General features: G+C 37.2%; 1 protein-coding gene across 5 annotated transcripts in view; it reads left to right on the top strand.

Annotated features, from left to right (window-relative positions):
• Positions 1-22773, top strand: part of KCNAB1 (potassium voltage-gated channel subfamily A regulatory beta subunit 1) — a 413540-nt gene that overhangs the window by 340459 nt on the left and 50308 nt on the right. For 3 of the 5 annotated variants that reach the window (XM_045503169.1, XM_045503170.1, XM_045503171.1), the window contains exons 7-8: positions 1624-1667; positions 13421-13507. In XM_045503169.1, the coding sequence (XP_045359125.1) occupies positions 1624-1667; positions 13421-13507 (131 nt within the window). The remainder of the gene's footprint in view (positions 1-1623; positions 1668-13420; positions 13508-22773) is intronic. The other 2 variants (XM_045503172.1, XM_045503173.1) reach the window with 1 other exon arrangement.

Raw genomic sequence — 22773 nt, 5'->3', positions numbered from 1 at the left:
TGCAGAAGGCTCCAAACGTGTTGATCAAAAGGACCACCTTTTGGAGAATAACAGAAGCTACTATCACTCACTGGCAGGCAATGAAAGAGAGGTCCTTTCTCTGTTGTAGGATGCAAACAATTTTCGCAAGATGAATTGGCCTCTGATGAATCTACTGGTGTTTGAACTGGTACTTACATGATTCAACAGAACTTAGAAGTCTGGCCTTTTTGACAAACATGTAACAAAACAGCAAGCTCTTTCATATACCTTTTTGTAGAAATCACAAATATGGAGTCTTAACAAAGAAACAAAAACAAACACAAACCAACCAAATCTTATTTGCCTCCCTATAATTGAGAGGGAATAGTTAAAATTGGAGACAGAGGACCTCTCCTTTGGAGTCTTCTAATCAAAATGTGTATGTGCACACACACTCATATTTTATTCCTGTTTTTGAGTCTGTTTATGATGACTATGAAGACAGAAAGATGGAATTTAGATTTTTATTACTACCGTAACCCATATAAAAATAAAGCAACATGGTGCCCATGAGAAATACAGATTTACATTGTCTGTGCCCTGATTCGTGTAGCTGTTGCTTAGTGCAGTGGTACTTAAAACCTTGCCTATGCTTTAGAAAGAAACAGAGAGGAAGATAATCTGCAAGAGCCGTTACGTAGTAGAGTACTACCTACAATAATCGTCAATGTTTTTATAAAAGATAAAACATCACCAAAGGCAAGTAGTAAACGACTGTGTTTTATTTTTTTTTTAATTTTTTTTTCAACGTTTATTTATTTTTGGGACAGAGAGAGACAGAGCATGAACGGGGGAGGGTCAGAGAGAGAGAGAGGGAGACACAGAATCGGAAACAGGCTCCAGGCTCTGAGCCATCATGAGCCATCATGAGCCATCAGCCCAGAGCCTGACACGGGGCTCGAACTCACGGACCGTGAGCTCGTGACCTGGCTGAAGTCGGACGCTTAACCGACTGCGCCACCCAGGCGCCCCTATGACTGTGTTTTAAAAAGAGGATGCCAAAGGTATTGACGTTGAAGAAACATTTCATGAATACTTTGAAACACAAGGACCATATTTCTTTCTAATTGGCCAGATCTTGAAACTTGTCTGAGAAGACAAAAGTCCTGGTTAAATGTTTGTCTTCTTAGGATACTGATGTAAGAAAGACTTGTGTCACATTTTAACAGAAAGTAATTGTTAGATTTCTTTTGAAAGTCAAAAGGCACTTCCAAATTTGCTTACCTTCTCAGAAAAGCTAATGTTATCAGTAGCTCACAAACTTATATCAAGGTGTTTTTTTGGGGGGATTGATTAAGAAGAAGGTAGGAAGGCTGAGCTGCGTGTCACGTTATATGTGGATGGGGTGCGTATGGCTGAGTTGTTATTAATATTGTGTGATGAGCGTCATGGTTAATTCATCACCTGGATCTCCAAAGAAAAGGGGCTCAGTGTGTTGCCCACCAGCCTTCTCTCCTCAGCCTGTGGTACAGAATTTGCCAAGAACAGGGTGTAAAATTAGCAATTCAGTCTAGAATGAGTATTCCTCTGTACTTTTGAAACAGTAATTTGAAAGAAAAAGCACACCCCCACTCAGAGTCATTTGCTTTTCTTTCTTGTTAGAGCTGAAACGGAAAGAGGGCTGTCAAGAAAACATATTATCGAAGGTAGGTACAGCTGCTTCCATTTTATCTTCATTTGTGGGCTGCTGATTCCAGAAAGGTATCAACCCAAAGGGTTCAAAACCCATTGCGGCGGGGGGGGGGGGGGGAGGAATTTCCATAAAAAGAATCATAATCAACCACAATCTCTTTGAGGTTTAATGTAGGAGTGTGGTGATACAGAGAAGACAATAGAACACAAAGAAAAAGGGCAAATTTTCTAGAACTCTTCTCCCTTACAGCCAGGCTGACATTAATAAAACACTTCCCTAAGACTTTCTAAAAGGTTTTAATTGAGATATAATTTATATAACATAAAAGTCCACCCATTTAAAGTGTACAATTCACTGGTTCTGAGCATAACAGAGTTGTGTGATCATCACTGTAAATTCAATTTAAAAAATTTCCTAATTCCTAGTACCCACTTGCAGTCAGTTCCCACCCTCTCTCTACCCTCCCTCTACAGCCCCAAGTAACCACTAATCTACTTTTGCCTCTATAAATTTGCCAATTCTCGATATTTTATATGAATGAGATCATATAATGTGTAATAGTTTGTGACTAGCTTTTTTCACTTAGCATAATGTTCATGTTGTAACATGTATCATAACATGTATCATTTTTACTGCCAAATAAAATTCCATTGTATGGATAGACCCCATTTTGTTTATCCATTCATCAGTTGATGTACATTTGGGTTGTTTTCATTTTTTGACTTATGAATAATACTGCTGTGAATATCTGCATACTAGGTTTTGGGTGGATATATGCTAAGGCGATGATAGTTTTACCTTAGTTTAAATTTTTATGTTTTTAATTACAATTCAATTAGCATACAGTGTTATATTGGTTTCAGATGTACAGTATAGTGATTCAGCCATCCCATACATGACTTGGTGCTTATCACGATAAGTGTATTCTTAATTCCCTTCGCCTATTTTACCTATCCCTCCACCCACCTGTCCTCTAGTAACCACCAGTTTGTTCCCTATATTTAAGAGTGTGTCTCTTGGTTTGCCTTTCTGTGTACATTTGTTTTGTTTCTTAAATTCCACATACGAATGAAATCGTATGGTATTCATCTTTCCCTGACCGACTTATTTCACATAGCATGATGCCCTCTAGATCCATTCATGTTGAAAATGGCAAGATTTCATTCTTTCTTCATAGCTGTGTAGTGTTCTATTGTGTGTGTGTATATATATATATATATATATATATATATATATATATATATATACACAACCTCTCCTTAATCCATTCATCTATGGAAGAATACTCAGAGAGCTTCCATATGGTGGCTATTGTAAATTATGCTGCAATAAACATAGCGGTGCATGTATCTTTTCAAATGAGTGTTTTTGTATTCTTTGGGTGAATACCCAGGAGTAGAATTACTAGATGATATGGTAATTCTATTTTTAATTCTTTGAGGAACCTCCATGCTGTTTTCCAGAGTGGCTGCACCAGTTTGCATTCCCACCAACAGTGCAAGAGGGTTCCCCTTTCTTCACATCCTGGGCAATGCCTGTTGTTTCTTGTGTTGTTGATTTTAGCCATTCTGACAGGTATGAGGTGGTATCTCATTGTGACTTTGATTTGCATTTCCTTGTTGATGAGTGATGTTGAGCATTTTTTCATGGGCCTGTTGGCCATCTACATATATTCTTTGGGGAAATGTGTGTTCATGTCTTCTGCCCATTTTTTAGTTGGAATATTTGTCTTATTTGGTGTTGAATTGTATAAATTCTTTATATATTTTGACTATTAACCCCTTATTGGATATATCATTTGCAAATATCTCCTCCCATCTAGACAGTTGTCTTTTGTTTTGTTGGCGGTTTTTTCGCTGTACAAAAGCTTTTTATTTTGGGGTGGTCCTAATAGTTTATTTTTGCTTTTGTTTCCTTTGTCAAAGGTGACATCTGTAGAAAAATGTTTCTGTGGCTGATGTCAAAGAGATTACTGATTACTGCCTACGTGTTCTTCTAAGCATTTTATAGTTTCAGGGCTCACATTTAGGTCTTTAATTCATTTTGAGTTTGTTATTGTGTAAGAAAGTCCAATTTCGTTCCTTCATATGTAGCTGTCCAGTTTTCCCAAACTGGACATTTGTCTAAGAGACTATCTTTTTTCCATTGTGTATTCTTGCCTCCTTGGTCATAGATTAATTGACCATATATTCATGGAATTATTTCTGAGCTCTCTATTCTGTTCTATTGATATCCATATCTATTTTTGTATCAGTACCATACTGTTTTGATTACTACAGCTTTGTAGTATATCTTGAAATCTGGGATTGTGATACCTCCAGTTTGTCCTTCTCTTTCAAGACGACTTTGGCTATTCAGGATCTTCAGTGGGTCCATACAAGCTTTAGGATTATTCTAGTTCTGTGAAAAATGCAGTTGGTATTTTGATAGGGATTGCATTAATGTATAGATTGCTTTGGTAGTGTGGACATTTTAACAAAATTTTTCTCCCAATTACTGAGTATGCAGTATGTTTACATTTGTTTGTGTCATCTTCAGTTTTTTTCATCAGTGTATTATGGTTTTTGGAGCATAGGTCTTTACCTCCTTAGTTAACTTTATTCCTAGATACTTTATTATTTTCAGTGCATTTGTAATGGGATTTGTAACTGATTCAGAGAGGCATTGCTTTTGTAATTGTACTAAAAACTTTGTAGAGCCTGGAAATGAACAGGAAATAGTACAGTCTTCTAGAACTCTTACGTAGTAGAGTACTACTCTACTTCATTGGGAAGACTATAAGAATTGTGAGGAATTTTTATGTATTTCTTGTTTGTCTATGTATTACAAAAAATGTTACACTTCCACCTTTTGCAATAAGAGAAAAATGTTAGATGGGGCTGTATAAATACAAGATTTTTATAACTTTAGGTTCCTGATTAATTATTAAGACAGATGATTTTTCTTCTTTTTATAATTAGTTTCATTTATGAAATGCCAAAGTCAATAAAAACATGAAATACTCTCTAATCTCACCATTTTAAAAATAATAAAGAAGTCCTCCTTTTCCTTACCTCATCTCATCTCACAGTGTGACAGTCTGGTACCTGTTCTTCCCAACTTATTCCCACAGTTAAATTGATCTATCTATCTATCTATCTATCTATCTATTTATCCACACTTACTTATAAATACAAAAACATAGGTATGAAACCAATGGAATCAAGCTATACATATTAACCAAAAGTTTACTTTTTTCTATAATTGAAATACACTTTAGACATATACACACCCACATACACATGCACATGTACACATGATTTGCAGGTTATTTCTTGGTTTTAGTATTACAAAATATCATACAAATGGCTGTCCTTATGTAAATGTGATCGATACCGGAGACAGCATTATTAGGTTAAAGAATAATGCGTATTTTAAATTATTTTCTAAAAAGGAATATACCGGGGCGCCTGGGTGGCGCAGTCGGTTAAGCGTCCGACTTCAGCCAGGTCACGATCTCGCGGTCCGTGAGTTCGAGCCCCGCGTCGGGCTCTGGGCTGATGGCTCGGAGCCTGGAGCCTGTTTCGGATTCTGTGTCTCCCTCTCTCTCTGCCCCTCCCCCGTTCATGCTCTGTCTCTCTCTGTCCCAAAAATAAATAAACGTTGAAAAAAAAATTAAAAAAAAAAAAAAAAAAAAAGGAATATACCAATCCGATGGATGAGTTCATTTGATTTATTTGTTTAGTTATACATTTATTTATTAATGAATTTGAGCTACTTTTTATAATTTTGTGCTTTCTCTGAGAATTAACTTTTCGTATTCTTAAGCTATTTTTCTTTTCAGTTGTTTGTCTTGATCTTATTAATTTTTAGGAGCTTTTTGTATATTGATAATGTTCACTTCTGTCAGTTACATATGTTGCAAATATTTTCTCCCAGGCTCTCATTTCATTATAAAGTTTTTTCCCCTCCCCATGAACCTAATCTGAAGAATAATATCTAATGTGAAGGCATTCATCCCAATTTAGAAACTGGAGTTCTTTATTAATGTGTAAAGAGAACTACTTGGAAAGACCTTAGACTTCCACTAGGGGAAAAAAAAATAGTTTTGGTATTCAGTCATTTAATTTAAAAAGAAGACTTTTGGAGCAACTGGCTGGCTCATTCGGTAGAGTATGTCCCTCCTGATCTCAGCGTTATGAGTTAGAGCTCCACATTGGATATAGAGATTACTTTAAAAAGATAAAAATTAAAAAATTAAAAATTGAATCACATAGAAAGTTTTTGAAGCCAGATCTTGGAGAATCTATTTATATAATAATAATAATAATATATATATATAAATTTATATGCATACAAATTTATATATATACAAATTTTTATATATTTATAATTTATATATAATCCATATATATAATATATTTATATAAAATTATATATTTATATAAAATTATAAATAGATAAAATAAATTTATAATCTATATATTTATATAAATTATATATAAATTTATATATTCTATAAATAACACATATATAATTAATATGTATAATTTATATATTAATTACATGTGTATATAGTTAATATATATAATTTGTAATTATATATGTATATAATTATAAATTATATATAAATTTGTTAACAGTAATAAATATATCATTCAGTTGTTTCCAAAGTGTTTGTATGACACTTGCAAAGTGTTTGTATGAGTTTGGTATTTCTCACTAACTAATTTTTAATATATTTCTAAGCATTGGGCTTTGAAACCAGACAAACAGTGGTTCAAGTTTCAACTACGTCATTTAGGAGCTAGGGGACTTTGTGCAAGTTATTCAACCTTACTAAGCCTCCATCTTCTTGATTATACAAAGGGCTATAAATATTCCTACTCTACAACATTACTATACAGAAACTGATTTTAGAGAATTCACATTGAGCACAATATCCATCACATAATAAGCACTTAATAAATGTTATTTTTGTCATTACGTCATCATTCTTAACAGTACCACTGTTAATCTTCATACCATGGTTAAGGGCCCCCTTTACCAAGTAACGTTCTAAGGCTGCCATAAGGAATAAGCACATTCTAGCACTAGAGAAAGCTTTCACATTCCTAAACCAAACTAAATCCCTTCTCAGGCCGTAATGCCCACTCTGACCTTGCAAAGCAAAATCCAGCCTGCCTCTTAAAACTGTTACTATTCCTGCTCTAGTCTTGCCCCCGTGACTTGAGTCATCCACCGTGAAACCTGTCCATAAGAAATAACTGCCCCCTCCCAAAGAGAAATAACTCGTGTTAGCTTGTTGTACTAAGCGGAAAAACAAGGCAGCAGTGTGCTGCCTGGAGAGTTCTTGTTTCTCTTTTCTTTTTAATCTAATTCAAATCGATTAAAAAAGAGATTCAGAAAATGGTACAGGATGGCAATCAACCAGAATATAAAACCAAGGAAAGAAAGAGTGGAGGAAGCTGCTGTGCTTTTTACTGCATCTCCATTGCTTCGGTATTTACCAGTGTGTTCATAATTTCAAAATTCTCTTTTTTAAATCGGTTTTCTGCAAGCCCCAGACAACGTAGCAGAAAAACCTTAAATTCTCTGTCCCTTTAAAGAAGTCAGGAATTCTCTTAGGAACTAATCTCTCAGGATGGATAAACCAGTTCAGCTGAAAATTCAAAATGACCCAGATTCAAACTTTAACACATTTCAAACTTTTGAGACTGAGAAAGAATTGGGATTATTTATTAGTATGTTGTTACTGTTTATTTTGCAGGTCATAGTTTCAGCCTAAGACAAAGATGTTCATGAGTCCAAAAGAGTCAGCTGAAAGGATATTTCTAGGCAGGCTGATATCAGGGAATTGAGTGAATTTTGCAGAAAAAAAAAGGGGGGGGGGAGTGGACATTAGATTCCTAGGCCTCAAATAAAATTTGAAGAGGTTTACAAATCATTATCCTTGGATTTCATTGGTATTTGTTTCGTGATGAAGGTGACTTTATTGAACATTGGAGATTCATATGCACATTAAATTTAAAAAGTGTTCTTTGAGCCCAAATGTCCATCAACTGATGAATGGATAAAGAAGATGTGGTTTATATATACAATGGAATATCATGTGACAATGAGAAAGAATGAAATCTTGCCATTTGCAGCAATGTGGATGGAACTGGAGAGTATTATGCTAAGTGAAACAAGTCAGTTAAAAAAAAAAACAGATACTATATGTTTTCACTCATACGTGGAATTTGAGAAACTTAACAGAAGACCATGGGGAAGGGAAGGGGGAAAAATACTTTCAAACAGAGAGGAAGGCAAAACCTAAGAGACTCTTAAATACAGAGAACAAACTGAGGGTTGATGGGGGGGGTGGTGCAGAGGGGAGGGGAAAATGGGTGATGGGCATTGAGGAGAACACTTGTTGGGATGAGCACTGAGTGTTGTATGTAAGTGATAAATCATGGGAATCTACTCCCAAAGCCAAGAGCACACTGTATATATTGTTTATTAGCTAACTTGACAATGAATTATATATATATATATAATTGATATATATTTATATATTTACTTATAAATTTATAAATTTATATATAAATATATAGTTATATATAAATATTTATATACTTATATATTTATATAATTTATATATATTATATATTACTGACAATTATATATTATATATAATATATTATTTTTAATATATATAATATATATATATTTTTAAGTGTTCTTAGAAGACAAGACAGAAGTTCAATTCATGTACAATTCAGGCCACTTGAATGCTGGGTGACTTTGGCCACCTGAGCTGGTTTACAGAGTATATAAAATGAACTTGTCTTGTACATAATGCAGTTTTAAAAAATTCATATGAAATACCGTTTCAGTGAGCTCAAGGTCCTTCACTTAAATCCAATTAGGAACAACATGCTTCTTGGATTCACAAGAAGAAGGTAGAAATTTCACTAATAGGTTTATTACAGCCATTTAGAATCCCAAGGTCTTATTAAGCTTTGAAATTCTATTCATTCAGCCATTCCACAAACACTCTTGAAGCCCCAATTTTTGCCAGGATTAAAATTTAGCAGATCAAATTTTCTTAGTATCTTATATGAAAAAATATGATAGTGTGGTAAGTCAAATTGTAAGATTACATAAACTGTATACTTTTACAGGCAAAGGTTATGTCTTAGTGTATGTTTGTCCTCCAGATGAATGACAGTTTTGTTATATGATTCAAAACACAAACCCACTATCATTATTTTAGGAGTAGAAGAGGAAAATAATCTGAGAAATTACTGCTTAAAACTTTTTAATGAATGGCAAGTGTTAAACCCAGTTATCTGAACTTTTATTTTAAAAAGATAACTTATGACTTTTTCAATTAAAGATTAAATTTCTTGATGGATTCACCACAGATTCCTTCCCAGTGTTCCATATTCATACTAAACTGAAATCACCCACTCAGGATAACCGTGTTTCATAATGCGAGGTGCAGCCACATGGATTATTCTAATACAGCACAATCCTTATAAAAATAAACAGACATGTCTTAAATTATGACTGAGAGGTCTGCCGAGAAGGTGGAAAATTATATAGGGAAAGAGTGGCCATCGTTGAAGGCAACATTTGTTTTTCAAGCTAGAAAGGAAGGCAAGTGTGTGGACACAGCATATTCAAGTAGAACCCTTGAAGAATCTCCAAACTATGGATTTCCTTGTTTCTACACAGTTCAACGGGCAACACTGAACATCTGATCCATGTCTGACCATGCCAGTGTGCTTAACATCTGGAATGAGCATATTTCTTTAGATGCCTGTGAAATAGGCTTGAATTGAATTAAAGTTTACCTTATGAACCATAGAGTTCCTATTAATCTGCAGAGCCTAAAAGGAAAATGAACTTAGATTTCTTTTCTCACTTGAAAGCTATTTTCTTTATATAACATAACTTACTATCCTGTGGACTTTTGAGGAATTGCCAGTTAACTTGTAGACATCTCCAGGACAGGGAGCTTTTCTCCTGCTTCTCCTATATTTGCTCCCACAGACACTGGGTTGGTGCTGAGGGACAGACTAAAGTCAAAAGTGCCTTCAGCAAGTGCATTCACTGCACTGGTGCACTTATCTCCCTTAAGTTGTGATTAGCTGCCCGGATGTTCCTCGGCAGCCAAGGTTAACGTATTTTTGCACGTCTACTGAAACTTAAAACAATACCTGGCCCCAAGCCAGTGCTCAACAAACATTTCCTAAGTGCAGCTGGAACATGACTATTTGCTTATTAGAGATAAACCCTAAATAGTTTTCAAGGAGACATTTGTTGAGCATGTCTTTATGTTGCTATAGTTTATTTCTACAAGATTAGAGCATCCACACAGGAAAGGACAGGAGTGCCTGATTTGGTTTGTAGTCACATGAAGCATTAAAGCAGAAAGGTCGTTTAACTCTATTTTGTCTTTGGACAGATGAGGAAACCAAAGGCCCAAAGAGGCTAAGCGACATCAGCAAGGTCATTCAGGCCAGCCTGAATGAGTACCCTGGATCCCAAACCCCGTGCCTCACCTGCACATAGACCTGACCTCTGGTTGCCAGGCTGGTCCATCCAGCTGCCAAGAGCTCCATGTGCTTGACTGATGTGCTGCCCAGACTTAAGTGGCTCAGACCACGGCTCCCACCAACCTGCTCTCCCTGACTTCCCCATCTTACTAACAGTCACGTCACTTTTCAGGCCAAAAAGCTAAGAGTCATCCTTGATTCTTTGACCTCCACACTCTGTATCCAGCACAACAGCAAGTCCTCTTATTGCTACTTCCACAACTTGTCCAGAATTTGCACACTTCTTACCGACTTGGTGACCTGCTCACTGGCCCCCCTCCCTGCTTTCACCCTTGCCTCTGACAGATCATCCTCAGCAGGCCCATGACCAGCTCAAATGGAGATCTGATAATGTCATTTCCCCTGCTTAACTCCTATTTCCTCATGTCCCAGCCCCTTACCAATGACTTTTCATGTCACAGACAGTAAAACCCAAAAATGTACACCGTGGATTTCAAGACTTTATATGATTGACATTTTCAAAGTTAGGGGACAGGATCTCTGAAAGACACAATCTCCTCCTACTTCACTTCAAAGTCAGAGTGGGAGTTCAGGTGGATCACTGACGTGATGCAGCACATTATTTCTTTTATTCTCACATGAATACACTTGAATCTCAGCCTATATATCAGGGAAAAAGAAATGCCTTCCAGAGAAAGAATTGAGAGGTGAGGAATGACCAAATACAATGAGACTGACCTTCATATCAAGTGCATGCCGTTATTAGTGGGTACACATTATTACCTTGAGCAATGAACCTGTGCCAGCAGATGCTCTCACTATGCACTGCTTGCTCTTTGGAAATAAATACAGTGTCCATGCATCTTTACACCTCCAGAGCCCAGCACAGTTTGAGGATCAAATTGGGATTTAGCACTTGCTTAGGGCATGGGAGAGTAAATGACTCAAGTCACAGCCGATCACGTAGCACTACAAAGTGGCCAAGCCAGCTGTAGCTTTTTCTCCTGGTGGCTCTGCCCACATTGAGCTGTTTAGAAGAGACACTGAGGGATAGGGCCATTATCAGAAAGGAGGACACTTGTTTCCAGGGCCAAGCATGGGCCAGAACCGTCACTAAATGCCTCCCTCCAGAACCAGGAGGTCCACTGAAAATCTTTAGCATTTAGTCTTTGGCACCTCTGATTCTGAACCTTTCCAGACGTGAGCACCACTGCGATAATCACCACATTTCTACAGACGATTAACGCTAACAAAGTGCTTGACGGCTCGTTTTATTTGCTCTCTGGAGCAGTGATCCTGAAGGTAGTAAGTATTGTTATCTCCTCGGCAGATTAGAGACCTGAGTCACCACCGCCCCCCACCAAAAAAAAAAAAAAAGGTCAAGTAACCCAAGTTGAATCACACAGCATGCTAGAGCACAGATTTCCAACCTTTCCAACCTGTGATACTCTATTATTTGTTCACTTGGTTATCCTGTCCTCCCTTACTTCCTCCATATGTATAATTGCTTCTAAAAAGTGGCTTATATCATAGTGCTTTTTAAGGTAGATTTTATTTCAAGCTGCCCCTTGAGAGAGCTGGTGACCCTCTGGGCCTGAAAGTCACTGCAGTTTTTTGAGAGCAGGCATTGGAACTTATAACACCTGTCTGCCTTAATCTCTTCATCAATCCTTCTTTTAAGAAGCCATCAACACAGACAATCCTTTCTCAATGAATGAAAAATATTTCCGGAACTATATCCAACAACTTCATTTTCCTGTCAGAAAAGTAATTGTGGCTGGCTGGTAAACCAGTTTGAAAAATCAAATTTAAATGAGCCAAATTTAAATGTATAAGAGCCTCATTTAACATGCAATTAATTTTATGCCTATAATAAAAAGAGAAAAACCACCGGTCTTCCTGAGGAATTAAATAGGCTGATAAGGAAATGCTGTGTCTCATGGAAATGAGATAAAATGATTCTTGAACTGTCCTCCTTTTGGTTGCATAATATTATATACAATACATTCTATTTCAGGGAAGTATTAATTTTACTGAATTTAAATAATTTTTTTCTGCATAGTCACAGGAATGTAACCAAATGGTTAGGTTGGAACTTAGATTATTGGTTCCAGATTTTTTTTAAGCTCTCACTCTCTCCTTTATATGCCCTAAGTCTTTATAGCTTCTTGTGTTTTTGTTTCTTCCCCAAAGAAAAGGAATAATAGAAATGGTAGAGCTCAGCTATATTTAACGTTCTTCAAGCTTTGTTCCACTTAGTAAAATGTTGAGCAAAACCTTCATTTGCCAATCCTTTTATTCTTGTTACAACCCATGTGTACATTAAGATGGATTTGGCAGTCACTTATTTCTTATTTATACCATTTTAATGTTTTTGATGTGCAATAAATGTATCCCATCCCACTTTTCAAGAAGAAGTTAAACTCTTAGGCTACTTTTTCTTCTAAACTTTGCTTCTAGATACTGCCACAGATGAGTCACTATGAAAGATCATTACTGAGTATGTTTTTTTTTCTGGTGGGGTAGGAGTACTGAAGTTACTGAGGAAGTTATAAGACTCCTCTTTGTTAAGGACAAAGTCAGCCTTTGAGATATATATCTTTATCTATATCTATATATCTGTTCTAAATGTTTGTTTATTTTGCAAGAGAGCGTGCACATGAGCAGGGGAGGGGCAAAGAGAGAGGGAGAGAGAATCTCAAGCAAGCTCCAGTCTATCAGCAGAGAGCCTGATGCCGGGCTCTAGCCCACAAACTGTGACATTATGACCTGAGCAGAAATCAAGAGTCGGACACTTAGCCAACTGAGCCACCCAGGTGCCCCAATATATTTTTTAAAGGTTCTAGGGGCCAATTAATACCTCATTGTATTCCATGTCTTTTTGAAACTAATTCAGTGCTTTTTTTTTTTTTAAGTTTATTTTTTTATGCTGAAAGAGAGAGGAGAGAGGGAGCAGGCACACAAGCAGGGAAGGGGCAGAGAGAGAGGGAGAGAGAGAGAATCCCAAGCAAGCTCCATACTGTCAGTGCAGAGCCCGACGTGGGGCTTGATCTAACAAACTGTGAGATCATGACCTGAGCTGAAATCAAGAGTCAGACGCTCAACAGACTGAGCCATCCAGGTGCCCCAGTGCTTTTTTTTTTTTTTAAAGTAAATTGTTTAAAGGAAACCAAACTTCAACTACTTCTAATAGTGCTTATTACACTTACATTTTTTGGATTTTTCCTGCCTCTCTTCCCAGGATTGAAGGGCTCCCTCCAGAGGCTGCAGCTCGAGTATGTGGATGTAGTCTTTGCAAATCGACCAGACAGTAACACCCCCATGGAAGGTGAGTGACAAAATTTGATAAGTGACTCTTGAGTTGTTGATTCTAGCTTGACGACTTCTTTCACTAACGGCAGGAAATCAAATCTATTCAGACTTAGTTGATTGCATATGGAAAATTAAAACCTTTCCAGGGGATGCCTTTTGGCCTCAGCATTTACCCTCAAAGCAAAGCTCTGCGTCCTGCGTTTTCATTCATTTTGTACGCAGTCCCAGGCACTGGGGTTGTGGCTCCTGCCGGGTACAGTGCTCACTGTTTCCAGGTTCATTTCCCTTCTGCTATTTCATCAACTAAACCAATAAAATTAATTGCAAGGGGAGTTTATAACCCAGCCATCATTATTTTGGAGGAAGTCCCTTGATGATCTTTCTCTTTTGTAATGACTGGGTCTGATTAGCTTCCAATCTGTGGTAACAAGTGCTCAGTGGTGCCATGAGCAGAGGTTTTATAAGAATGACTACTTCAAAATGAGGTCTCATTGCAATTTGGGTTTTGATTCTCAAGGAGCTACAACATTTTATCGCCTTCCTGTTAAAACTAATTTAAGACAATAGGCATCTCCCCAAGGAAACTTTGAAAATGTTCCTAAAACTAAATTTTCTTCAATTTGCATTTATTTATGGAGCCTACCTAAGATGAATGAGGAAGAAAATAGTTTGGGAGGACAAATTAGTAACAGTGTCCTAGTTAATTGAGATTTGCAGGCATGGATTAGACTTACCTGAGGTGAATGAGAATAAAGATTTTCAGGGGGAAAAGGGCAAAAAGTCATTTGAGGTTTACAATATGACATACATTTACACAGTTTCAAGGACTTAGAATATAGTAATCAACAAAAATTACACTGACGATAAATTTGTCCTTGATGATTCAAAAGGTAGTCCAGGGTCTTGGAATAAATCAGGTTCTGTAAAGGTTTATTCTTGCTATAGGGTTATAGAAGTTACAGAAGTTCCAAATGATTGTACATACGAAAGTATATCTGAGTTTTTTGGTAGGTTGCATCTCTGACAAAAAAATATCATGGAAATTATTTTCCTTGCCGTTTATCTCTTGTGCAACTACAGAGAAATGTTAAAATATAAAAATTTATATGTCTAATTTTCTCCTAGAGTTTTCTGCTTTTTTAATGCTGAGAAAATCAGTTTATTATAAAGCAATAGCAGTGTTAGAAATTCATAAATGCCTGGGTGGCTCAGTCAGTTAAGTGTCCAACTTCAGCTCAGGTCATAAACTCACGGTTCGTGGGTTTGAGCCCCTGTCGGGCTTTGTGCTGACAGCTCAGAGCCTGGAGCCTACTTTTGATTCTGTGTCTTTATCTCTCTGTCCCCCCCCCCCCCGCCCCCATACACATTCACTCTTTCTCTCTCTCTCAAAAATAAACTTTAAAAAAAGAATGATCTCTGGAAATAATCTAGAAATACATATTTTTATCAAAGTAAAAAAGAGGTTTTAAAGCAATCATAAACATCTTATTAGTGTAAGAAGTGCTCATCGCAAGGATAACATGATGTCACCCTCTTCCCAATGACACATAAAAAGAGAACACTAAAGCTATCTGATGAACAAAAGTGTCAAATAAAATACTATTTAGTGGGGGCTGTGAAAAACTGAAATTGCTTCCCATTTTAAGTGCTTGTGGCATTGTCTTCCTCCTTGGGAAAGAGTCCTTTGCAATTAAATTACATCATGTATAGGATTTTTCAGGTTTTTTTTTTTTCCCCATTTTGTCCCCGCCCCACCCTCATGTCTAATTGTAGAGATAGAATGCGGGAGTCTCTCAAGCACAAAACATTATAATTTGCATTATATACCTCTAGAAGGGAGAAGTTCTCAATTAGGATCTAAGCTATGTGATACTGATATGATAATGGTGTCTGCGGTATGAACACTGATTATGTGTTGAAATTTATTAGAAGGGAGCTTCAGAGTGTTAACATTAAACACACAAGATTGCTACCCCATAGAGTTTGTAATTACAACATTGTCCGGCCTTTACTAGAATCAGAGAATATTTTAATTTTCCCTGAGTTTCTCATAGAAAATTCCACACAGCAGAATATTTTGTCAACCATTTTATCAAGTCAATGTACAAGTTCGGAAGTCTAAGGAAGGATGTCAGACCATAGAAATTTGCATTTGTTGATGATTAGGTCAAGGAACGTGGAATTTTGTAGCCCTGCAGCCATCAACCACTTGATGCTGGAATGTAGTCAGCTCTCCCCACCCTCCCCCAAGAAGGGATCCATTCTTAGCTGGTTCCTCAGGCTCTCAGGCTTATTTCTCTGGGAGGATTTAGTAGGAATGTACCACAGAAATTCCTCAAGTAGGACTTGTTCCAGATTGAAAGAGCTTCCCTATAATTTCTCCCTGGCTTTCAGAAAATGTATATCCTCAAACTTGGTACGCTTACTTGTTCCAAGGTGGGCCTGATGGAAATGCCAGTTTGATACTAGTCTTTGGAAACCCATTCTCTGCATGTAGTGTCTTCTACTTTACTGTAGCAGAGGACAGGGCTGATCCGGCCAACGGAAGAAGAAATAGGAAATAAGAAGAAAATGAGAAATAGGGATTGCCAGGAGGCCTTGGGTGCATTTGCTCCCCTAAAAATGGGGGGGGAAGGTGTCCAAGCTATTTCTGGCTTCCATGTTATTAGAATTCATTTTTGCAATGATTTTATAAAGTCACAAATGTGTATGTGAGTGAAAGTTATACGTATACAATGGGGTCTACCTTAGAGAGCTATTAGTGTTTCTAAAAACACTACAGAAAGTAAATGTTATATATAATCAAAATTACCCTGAAAGGCCTCACAGTAGTTCTTTGTTAGCCAACAACACTCTATAGTCTTTTAATCATTCAATTTCTTCTGCAAATATGACAAAACCATCATTGGATACCTGCCAGTCCCCAGCCCTTTTTTTTTTTTTTTTTTTTTTTTTTGTAATGGCCAGAAAATCCTTAATATCATTCACACACTTGTCTTTATTTCAGCAACTCAGATTGGTGATTTTAGGCTTGATTGCTTCCATTCCTGTCTAATATAAGTGATGCAACAGTGGTTGCCAAGTGCCTATTGATGAATTTTCCTATATTAAATCTACGTATGTTGGCACTGTGCTGTATGTGTGTGTCTGGGTATCTCATATTAGACCCTTAGCATGTGAAAATCATTTTTATTGGTTTCAACCATTCCTATGAACTCCACGGGGCCACAACACATGCTAACAGGATTTTTATAGGCACCTGTTTTAAACCCCAAGGACGTAATGAAAGAGCCCAGCCCAGCTTTCTAAGACATGTTTTTAAAAAATTTATTAAAATGCCAACCTCTTTGATTTGCACCTTGAAAGGATGTTAATTGGGAACATTTCTAAAATAAACCAAGACGAGTTTCATCCGGGTTCTACATATCACACAGCAACCAACTGAGCCAAGAAAGATTAGCAGTAGCATCTTCTTCATAATATGTAGGCATCATATATCCAATTTGTTGTTGTCTTCACTTCTTCCTTGAAAAACCAATAGACAGAAAGTGAGTCCTCTCAAAAGAATAGCTGTAAATTCCAAATGTGCAATCAGTGGAGAAAGTAGTAAGACACTTACTTTCCAATCTGCAACCCTATGGGATGCGATTATATTTTATAGCCATGGGAAGATGTTTCTGACAACAGAGGGGAACTTGTGGACTTTTTCCTCTGTCCTTCTTGTTTATTTTTTCTGGTTCACCTAGTAGTAAGTCATTTTTCTTTCACAGCATCTGCCATGCCATCTGTCTCTGCTACGATATCTGGCATCGATGGCATGTGTTCCAGTCCCAGAAAAAAATCAGCCCCACATCCCATTTCTTCTTTCTTTATGCTGCTGTGTTCTTACCAGTAGAGTCCCTGACAGTTCCTTGTGCTCGGTGCCACTCATATTCTTAATTCTCTCATTTCCATAAATCCTAGCATGTATTGCATGTATTTCAAAACCTTCTCTTGAGCTTATTAGACAAAAGAAAGCTCATTCCAACATGAGTCATGCTAGACAGGGATAGACACAGAGCATTTGTGTGTCTGAGGACCTACACTAGGAGTTTTTTGGTTTGGCTTTCTGTCATTCCCAAGTGCTAGGCTAATTTGTCTCTCTATATTCTTCTCATTGCTCCAGGGAGGAAGTGATTGAATATGACTGAGGGCAGGAGAGGAGTCTACAAACCATGTACTACTTGTGAATAACAGAAGAGAGAGAGGACCCCTTTTTGTATACATAGCTTTTTAAAAAGGAAAGAGGAAATCCCATTAATTTGTTGATTGGAGAGAATATGATGATTTTTAAATTAAATCATATTTTAATTTAAAAAACATTTGGAATTGAGCTCTAACTTTTATTTAGAGCTTTTTGCCAAAACTAGTTAATCTCACAGACTCCCTTAGTCATTAGATGTTACTCCCAAGCTAATTACAGTTCAAATTATTTATTTTTTTCCTGCTAGCAGGTTAATGCAGACATAAACAACACAGGATATCTTTTTTACATAAGAGAGGCAAGATCAATGTTAGCTTCACTTAGTCCCCACAGTATCATCACGTCAAACAACCCATTCCATAAGCATTTACTTCCTTCTAAGCCATTTTATTTAGTGTCGCCATAGGCAAGCAGGAACCCATGGATATTCAGGTTTCTAGGATGTCCAGTTACAGCTCAGAAAATACCAGAAAGTAGCAAGTATTGCAGCATCCCAAATTTTCTACATGTTCTTCAATTCCTAGATAATTCCTATCCAAAGCAAAGTTTTCAGAACAAAAATTTAATGACATAAAACCTAGAAATATCATCTAAGCACAATGGATCATCTCTTCTGCCTTTATATTTTATTATCTTCCCGGAAAGACACTCTCTCAATCTTTCCTCCAAACCATAATAAGAGCAGGAAGAAATCTTCTGCAAATAGTCACTAGCAGCGCTGTCCAATCGAAATATTATGCAACCCACACATATATTTCGAATTTTCTGTTAGCTACATTCAAAAGTTAAAAAAAAAAAACAGACGAGAATAATTATAGAAATATATTTTAGGGGCACCTGGCTGGCTCAGTTGATAGAGCATGTGACTCTTGATTTCAGGGTTGTGAGTTTAAGCCCCATGTTGGGTGCAGAGATTACTTAAAAATAAAATCTTTAGCATAAGAGACTCTTAAAAACTGAGAACAAACTGAGGGTTGATGGGGGGTGGGAGGGAGGAGAAAATGGGTGATGGGTACTGAGGAGGGCACCTTTTGGGATGAGCACTGGGTGTTGTATGGAAACCAATTTGACAATAAATTTCATATATTGAAAAAAAAATAAAATAAATAAAAATAAAATAAAATGAAATCTTTAGGGGTGCTGGGTGGCTCAGTTGGTTGAGTGACTGACTTGATTTCAGGTCAGATCATGATCCCAGGGTCATGGAACTGAGCCCCACACTGGGTTCTGAGCTGAGCTTGGAGCCTACTTAAGATTTTCTGTCTCTTTCCCTCTGTCCCTCCCCTCTGCTCACACTCTCTCTCTCTAAAATAAAATTAAAAAAAAGAGAGAAAGAAACTAAATACATAGTTTTAAAAAATAGTAAAATAAAATCTTTAAAAAATACATATATATGTGTTTTTAATTTTATTTTTTAAAAATGTTTATTTAATTACGGGAGTCTACCCCCAAAACCAGGAGCATACTGTAGACATTGTTTGTTAGACAACTTGACAATAAATTACATTTTAAAAATGAATAAAATAAAATAAAAATGTTTATTTATTTTGAGGGAGAGAGAGAGAGCATGTGCACAGGGGAGGAGCAGAGAGGGAGAGAGAGAGAATCCAAAGCAGGCTCCACATTGTCAGTGCAGAGCCTGACACAGAGCCTGATCTCATGAACCATGAATGAGATCATGACCTGAGCCAAAATCACGAGTCAGATGTTTAGCTGATTGAGCCACCCAGGTGCCCCAGTAAATAAATAAATATATATATATATTTTAAATTTAACCCAACATGGGGCACCTGGGTGGCTCAGTCAGTTTAAGTGTCCAACTTCAGCTCAGGTCATGATCTTATAGTTTGTGAGTTTGAGCCCCACGTTGGGCTCTGTACTGACAGCTCGGAGCCTGGAGCCTGCTTCAGATTCTGTGTCTCTGCACCTCCACTGCTCACACTCTCTCTCTCTCAAAAATAGATACACATTTAAAAAATTAAAAAATTTAACCCAATGTGTAAAAACATCGTTTCAATATGCAATCAATACAAAAATTTTTAATGAGATTTTTCTTTCACACTAAGCCTTTGAAATCTGTTGTGTTTTTCACTTTTACGGCATGTCTTAATTTGGGTCAGCCACATTTCAAATGTTTAATAGCCACATGTGGCTCCTGAGAACTAAATTTGACCACACAGTTCTATAAACTCTATTTCCAGGCTAGCAGAGCACAAGACACAGAGTAGGAGCTCAATAAATATTTATTGTGTGGATGGATGGATGGATGAATGAATGAATGAATGGATAAACGATTGGATGAATAAGTGAACAAGTGTTTGAAGATTGAATGAGTGAAGCTCTAAAGTTAAATAGATCCAACTTTATTTTTCTCTACTTAAAACCTATTTGGTTTCCTAACATCTATAAGCATTCTGGTGTCTGATCTGGTTCAACATTTCAGGATGATGCTAAGGACAGATTGCTGGTAAACATCCCCAGGACACTCTTACATTCCATTTTTCCTCATCAGCAACAGCAGCCACATCCAGATGCCAGGTCTTTCTCTAGAAATCTGATTGATACCTAAATGAGCAGAAATGAATGGAGGGTGATTCTTTGGCAGTTCAGTTGCTCCTGAGGATTACTATATCAAATTAAAATTATCTAATGCATTTCATTTATGACCCCTGGCCAGGATGCTCCTGAGAGCCTTGAGTGCCAATCAGATCAGTTTAACATTTTGGTTTGAAAGGCTGGGACAGCTGAGTTTTCAAGATAGTGATTTGGAGAAAATTATTTTCGTATCCAAGAAGATGAGCCAAACCCTACCAACTCTATGGCGGAAAAAAAAAAAAGTGTTCCAATTTTACTAAATCAGTTTTATTTCCATTTTAACTACAAATTCACCAAAAATTGGACTGCTACCTTAGACCTATTCAGCTAATGTTTTATCCTTTATAAAACAATACATTTAATAAAAAAAAGAAATTGTTTAAAAATCTTTTTAATGTTCATTTATTTTTGAGAGAGAGAGAGAGAGAGAGCATGAGTGAGGGAGGGGCAGAGAGAGAGGGAGACACAGAATCTGAAGCAGGCTCCAGGCTCTGAGCTGTCAGCACAGAGCCTGATGCAGGGCTTGAACTCGTGAACCATGAGATCATGACCTGAGCTGAAGTTGGACACTTAACTGACTGAGCCACCCAGGCGCCCCTAATAAAAAGAGAAATTTATTTCATTCATTCTAAGAAACAGCATTAGAGCTGGATGGGTTCACGTGGTTCTTTCAGTCTCTGGTATGGCTTTTTAGAAAATCTCATGTTTCTACTCACCGTACTCCTCCTTCCTATTAGGACAGTATTTCTGCAAAGTGGACTGCAGGACATTAGATGGGGAACACAGCTTCTGGCCTCGCCACTTGTTAGAGTGTATACCCAGGGCAAGTTACAACCCCACTGAGGCTCAGTGTCCTTACCTGGAAATGGAGACAACACAGACAGTGACTTCTGAATGAGTTAATAATGTGGGGATAGGGGAGCAAGCAAGCATAAGCCCCTTTTCTAGAATGTCCCATATAATTCACATACATATAAAAATCCACTTTTTTCTGGATTCCTTCTCAGAGGTAACCATAGGGGAAGTCCAAGGCCCTGAAATTATAATGTGATGAAAATCACATAAAGGTGGCCAGGCTGCAGAAACAAGTAGGGTCTTCAGGGAGGCCATGTAGAAATTAACATACAGAGTTGGCAATGGAATTTTCTTCTAGCCCGTTGTTTCTCCCTGGAGTTTTGTTCTGAAATGCTCCATGCCCTTTACAGTTAATGTAATCATAGGTTGTCTGGGGTTAATATATTCAGTCAAAAGGTAATCTTGAGACTGTGATTTTATTTTCAAAAATATATCTAGAAAAAAGTCAGTAACAGGATTTACTTACTCATTCAGTTGATATTCATTGACTAGCACTTTTCATGCACTAGAAGAAGCAGAAGTTAATAAATTAGGCAAACATCCTGCCTCTATAGAAATTACATTCTTGTGGGGGAGACAGGCAATAAGTTACTAATTGAGTTACAATAGATGGTGATCATAGTATGAAGAAAAAATAAATCCTGGGAGGAGGATAGAAAGACAGACACCATATGTTTTCACTCTTATGTGGATCCTGAGAAACTTAACAGAAGACCATGGGGGAGGGGAAGGAAAAAAAAAAGGTTAGAGAAGGAGGGAGCCAAACCATAAGAGACTCTTAAAAACTGAGAGCAAACTGAGGGCTGATGGGGGGGTGGGAGGGCGGGGAGGGTTGGTGATGGGTATTGAGGAGGGCACCTGTTGGGATGAGCACTGGCTGTTGTATGGAAACCAATTTGACAATAAATTTCATTAAAAAAAAAGAAAAGAAAGTATGAGGGGTAGATAAGGTGTCCAAGGGAAGTCTAAGAAGGATATGGGGGGGGAATAGCTTGGCCTCCTACAAAATGGGAAGGACATAACTTTGGAATAAGACCCTAATCCTGATCATCTTTCCATTTCTTCCTAGTTGTGTCATTTTAGACACATTGTTTAACCTCTCTTTTCCTTAGTTTCCTTATCTATAAAATTCAAGTATTAATATCTCCTTTATAGGGTAATTAGGATTTTTTGGAATGATATATACAAAATGCTTAGAATGTTGCTTAGTACATGGTAATTACTTAAAAAGTTAAAGCTGTGTCTTTTGTTGTTGTGTTGTTATTGTGTGTGTGGTCCTGCTGTGAATTTGTCATGTGGGAAGTGACCTTGATGCATTAGTAGCCTCCAAGTCCACCACCAGGCAATCCTGAAGGTCCCAAAACAGAAAGGCTCACCCAATAAATTAAGATGCATGCATCACATGGTTTATTAAATCAAGTAAAAAGCATAGTGAGAAGCAAGAGGGGAGAGATGGGGCAATTGAAACAATTAGGATTGAGTATAAGCAGGTAGAGGGACCCAACTATCTAAATCCTATGGCACGCAGTGGTCATATGGCCTGTCCTCTCTCTATGCCACAGTGTCCTTCCCTATGAGGGTGTATTATA

Source organism: Leopardus geoffroyi, chromosome C2 (assembly GCF_018350155.1).
Source record: "Leopardus geoffroyi isolate Oge1 chromosome C2, O.geoffroyi_Oge1_pat1.0, whole genome shotgun sequence".
NCBI lineage: Eukaryota > Metazoa > Chordata > Mammalia > Carnivora > Felidae > Leopardus > Leopardus geoffroyi.
The sequence above is the reverse complement of the archived record's forward strand: the minus strand, read 5'-3'. Positions and strand labels throughout refer to the sequence as shown.